Raw genomic sequence first — 5,707 nt, 5'->3', positions numbered from 1 at the left:
GAGCCAGCTCTTGGAGACCTTGTATTCTACAATGCAACCAAACCAATCATTCATTTTATTCTAACATGCTTTTACAGAAAATCAATATTACAATTTTATCTTCTAATATACAAAAGTTTTGTACTGAAGAACAATCTCAGAATTAATAGAATGCAAATCTGTAAAGCTATATATACTGCATTTAAGCTGCCGGGTTCGGGACTCAAACTGTGGGTGACTACACAGGAGTCTAGTGACATAGCCATCATGCCAACTGCTGGTCCCATGAGATACTAATTCTTAACTAGGAGAGTAACATAGTTTTCATTCAAAGTTCTTTATATTTTCACATTAATTTTTAAATAAATAGCATTACTTGTCTAATGCAGGTAATATCTTTCTGAATACAACCCAGAAAGCTTGTTTAACTTGCTGATTTCTCAGAGTATAAATGAATGGGTTCAGTAAAGGGGCAACTGAAGTATTGAGCACAGCAACTCCTTTGCTTACAGTAACTCTTTCATTTGCTGATGGCTTTATGTAGATAAATATACAGCTACCATAAGTCATTGAGACGACAATCATGTGAGAAGAGCAGGTGGAAAAGGCTTTTTTCTTTTGCTGAGCTGATGGAAATTTTAGAATTGTCCTGATGATGTAAGAATAAGAAAGCACTATTAATAACAGTGTGACAATGAGTGTCATCACAGCTAAGGAAAATGCAATTAGTTCTAGTAAGTGTGTATCTGAGCAAGAAAGTTGCAAAAAAGGAGATATGTCACAAATGAAGTGATCAATTACATTTGAACCACAGAAATCCAGATTCAGGCCTAAAATTAGTGGTGGGAAAGTGACCAGGAATCCAGTTATCCAAGAACTCAGTATAAGCTGGTGGCAAACTTTGTTACTCATGATGGATGTATAATGCAAAGGTTTACAGATGGCAACATAGCGATCATAAGACATAGCCGCCAAAAGGAAAAATTCTGTAACCCCCAAGAATACATAAAAAAACAACTGAGATACACAACCATTATAGGAAATAGTCCTTTCTCTGGTTACAATGGTAGCGAGGAATTTGGGAATGGAAGCAGTAGTGAATGAAATTTCCAGGAAAGAGAAATTTCGGAGGAAAAAATACATTGGGGTCTTCAGATGAGAATCTAGCAGAGTGAGGGCAATGATAGTTACATTGCCTATCAAACACAGCATGTAATTTAGAAATAGAAATATGAAAATTACAGTCTGTAACTGAGAATTATCTGTTAGTCCTAGAAGAATAAACTCTATTTGTCTTGTTTTGTTCTTCATTTCTCTGTTATGGTTCAATCAAATTCTAGGGGGAAATGGTACAAAAACCAGAGTGAATATGAATAGATTTATATATATAGCAAAAGATCCATAACAGACTCCATATTTGAGAGAACTCAGTGCCATTTTAGGAGCTGACCAATGGGTGGAGCTTGAATTGGAGTGAGGACTGGACCATCTTCATTCTCCACAGTCTGGCAGAAGCAGAGGACACATCAGAAAAATGAGGAAGCCCCTGTGATTGGGGAAAAAATGAGGTGAACATTCACAGTGACTGAAGCCTACCAGCCCCCTTACACCAGAGATCTGTGTATCCTGCTGCCTCACCAGAGGATGGAATATGGCAGTATGCCTCCTTCCTTAAAAGAGACTGAGGAATCTGGACACTTACTCTGTGCTAGTGGGCTGGGCAGACCTGCAGTCTCCCTCTCCCTCAGAGACAAGGCTAGAATATGGGGAGTAGCTACTTCTCCGAACTGAGACTACCAAATGCACCTCCTTGAACTAAAAGTGTGGGCAAAGGAAAGGAAAGAAGGACCTGACAAAGAGGTGAACATCAGAGAGCCCTACTCTAGGTCAGAGGAAGGAAGACTGGGCACTGCCTAGACCACTTCCTGATTCCGCAGTTCATGAAGATCTGACAGACAGATCTGCCTCTGGTCCTACTTCAACAACCTTCCTGGGGCCACATACAGGGCCATCTCAATCACCAGATGTTCCATGTAGACCACAAAAGACCTACTTGAGTCTCACAGATAGGCTTGTCTATAGCTAAATTGGACGAACTGCCAGAGTTGCACTCAGGCTTAAACTCACGCCAGGCGCATGTGCGTGCATGCCCAAGATCCCGAGAGGAGAATGGAGAAGGGATTGCGGCATGGCCATCCACCCTGGGGTGGTGATTTCTCGTTTTCTGTCTCTCTGTCACTCTCTGTCTTTCTGGCAAACGCACGTGCCCTATAGCAAAAATCTCTCTCTCAAAAAAAAATAGAAAATTCAAACAGAGACCAGCAGATGGCACAGTGGTGACATCGCTGGACTCTCAGATGGCCAACCATGATTGATTGAGGTCCCAAACCTAAATCACAGCTTGAAAATTATGCCAGGCATGTGTGCATGCATGTATAAGATACCAGGAGGAGATGGAAGAAAATGGATTGTGGCACGGCCATCCCCCCGTGGGGTGATTTCTCACTTTGCCTCTCTCTTTCTCTGTCTCTGTCTCTCTTTATCTCTCTTTCTCCCTCTGTTGAGTGCATGTGCCCTAAGGCAAAAACCTCTAAAAAAAAAATTAGAACAGCATAGAGGAAATTCTTGACACCATTAAACAGCTGAATATTCCCTTAATGGGTATTCCAGAAAGTGAAGAGATTGGGTAAAGGCATAGAAAATCTTTTTAATGGAGACATACAAACACCCAGATACAGGAAATACAAAGGACACCAAATAGAGGCAACATAAGAAGATCCTCTCCAAGACACATCATTGCCAAATGGCAAAAGTTAAAGACAAACATCATATTCTACAAGTAGTAAGAGAGAAATGTCAAGTTACTTGCAAAGGATAATCCATCAGACTAACCTCAGCAGAAACCATGCAGTCAAGGAAGAAATGAAAAGACTATTTAAAATACCAAAAGACAAAAATTTCAACCAAAAATACTATACATGCCAAGGTTATATTTAAATTGGAAGGAGAAATAAAATCATTCTCAAATAAACATAAACTGCAAGAATTTGTCAATACTAGATCGGTTCTTCAAGAAATACTTAAGGGAATAAAACATCGGGAAAATTAAAGGAAGACAAATAGAAACAAGAAGACACAAAACTACTAAGAACAATAACTAACAAAACAGCAGAAATAAGTCTACACATATTAAAATAACATTGAATGTTAACAGATTGAATTTCTAATAAAAAAGACACAGAGTGACTGAATGAGAAGTTAAAAAAAAGAATAAGAAAGAGCCTACCATATGTTACTTACAAGAAATACACTTCATTGATGAAGACATACGTAGATTGAAAGTGAAGGAATGGAAAATGCAACTAGGAACCACAAAAATATGCTACAGTCATGAACTGATATCAGACAACAGACTTTAAGCTAAAAACTGTACAAAAAAGAAAAAGAGGTAACTATGTAGTATTAAAGGAATGAATAATAAAGGAGATATAATAATTATGAATATTTATGCACCAAATATCAGAGCACCCAAATATATAAAAACCGCACTGCTAAACCGTAAGAGAGAGAGAGACTGCAACACACTAATTGTTAGGTATTTCAGCACCCAACTCTCACCAGTGGAAAGGCCACAAAGACAAAAATATAAACAAAGAGACATAGGAGCTAAATGATATCATAAACTATTAATAAGGGATCTGACAGACATTTACTGAACACACCATCCAACAACTACAAATATACATTTTTCTGAGCCCCATATGGAACATTTTCAAAGACTGACCACATATAGGGCACAAAACAATATAAATTTAAAAGTATAGAAATCATATCTAGCATCTTTTCCTTTTTTAAAAATATATTTTATTTAACTGTATTTATTTTTTTCCAGTTTGATCAGAGACAGGCAGAGAAAGAGAGAGAGAGAAAGTGAGAAAGCAAGCCATCAGGTCCAGGACTTGAACTTCAGTTGGCTATGTGGAAGTCCAGAGCCTTTAACCACCACACAACAGCCAGCCAGATGTAGCATCTTTTCTAGCACAATTGAATTAAACTTGAAATCAACAACAGAAAGAGCCTTCAAAAATACAAGAGTATATTAAAACTGAACAATTTATTCCTGAATGACTTCAAAACTGAAGAAATTAAAAATGACACTTCAATATTTCTCGAAACAAATGATTATGAAAACACAATTCTCCATAAATAAACTGTGATGTGTTTGATTTCAATGGAATATGTTGCTGTAAATAAAATAGTAAAACTATAGCAACATGAATGAATCTTAGAAACATAACACTAACTCTAAAAAGAATGTCCCAGAGGGTGACATGAAATTCAAACCATATATACAATACCATTCTATATACAATACAATATGATTGACAGGTGATACATTGATAAAAGATATGGCTACAGACCAAGAAAGAGAAAAGAGTAAACAAAGTGTGTGTATGTGTCTGTTTGTGTGTGTTGCATGTGTGAGTGTCTCTTCATGGATATGTGGATACAGGAAAATATGCTTATTATAAAAAAGTCTTATCTCCTCAGTGATTATTACCATCTTGGATGCCTAAATATTTCCAGTAACTACATATGCAGAAAGAAAGTTTGAAATACTGGGGCTGGCAGATGGCATGGTGGTTAGAGGCACTGGACTCTCACATGACTGACTGTGGTTTAAGTCCTGGACTGGGCGGCTTACTTTCTCTAACTCTGCCCCCACTTGCTCTGTCCCTCTCTGGTCAAATCAAAATAAACAAATAAATAAATAAAGTTGAATAAAATAATTCTTAAAAAAAGAAATTTTGAAATATCAGAACACATTTCAAAATATTTTGGTATAAATTTATGTCAGAAATTATGTTGAAAGCACAATAAAATTAATGCAATATGTGTTACAGACTGAATTTTATTTTTAGCTTAAATAATACAATAATGGTCAAAAATAGTAATAGTGTATTTTTTTGTTATCCTATTAACAGTATGAAGGAGTAAAGCAATATTTTAGAGGATGTAACTTTATACCTTATTATCCAATACAGATTCCTTAATTAAAGCAATATTAAGATTTCTAAGAAGAGTAAGACCAAGGGATCAGATAAATAATACAAATATTTTATCTATATCTATATCTATATCTATATCTATATCTATATATAAAATAACTGGATAAATTATAGAATTTTGTAGAAACCAAACTACACACGGATGCTGACTAACACCACTGTTATTCAGCACCATTCTGAAATCTCTTACCAGCTAAACAAGGCTATACATCCTATACTTTATAAAATTAATGTAAATATTTTATTGGTTTTTAAAACAGATTTACTTGCTACTGATATAATTGGGTCCTGAGAATATACAATATAATAAACTGAAACTCTTATTACAAGAAGATAACTTAGTAATATAAACAAACAAGTTTCTAGAAAGGAAAACATTTTTATAATATATAATGCAAGATGTACTTTTCATAAAGACCAATGAATTGAACTCTCATGTTTTATACAAGCTAAATGGCATGGTATTGTTTACAAGTGCAAAATAGAAGGCTAATCTCATAGCCCAGCAGATAAGCAAACTATAGCCAACCACAATTTCAGTCCAGGCCCTAGAAGCTTGAAATCAGGGTAGACATATATGTGCATGAGTGCACAGGATAGAGAAATGATGAGGAATAGATAGTGGCAAGACCATACCCCATTGTAAGGTGCATCCTCTC

General features: G+C 36.0%; 1 protein-coding gene across 1 annotated transcript; it reads right to left on the bottom strand.

Moving 5' to 3' along the window:
• Nucleotides 1-351: 351 nt before the first annotated feature.
• LOC102494588 (olfactory receptor 6C70) lies at nt 352-1,302 on the bottom strand. Its single transcript, XM_006162814.2, has one exon. The coding sequence runs from the start codon at nt 1,288-1,290 to the stop codon at nt 352-354; it is 939 nt and encodes a 312-aa protein (XP_006162876.1). The 5' UTR covers nt 1,291-1,302.
• Nucleotides 1,303-5,707: the final 4,405 nt, after the last annotated feature.

Source organism: Tupaia chinensis, unplaced genomic scaffold, assembly GCF_000334495.1.
Source record: "Tupaia chinensis unplaced genomic scaffold, TupChi_1.0 Scaffold140636_1, whole genome shotgun sequence".
NCBI lineage: Eukaryota > Metazoa > Chordata > Mammalia > Scandentia > Tupaiidae > Tupaia > Tupaia belangeri.
The sequence above is the reverse complement of the archived record's forward strand: the minus strand, read 5'-3'. Positions and strand labels throughout refer to the sequence as shown.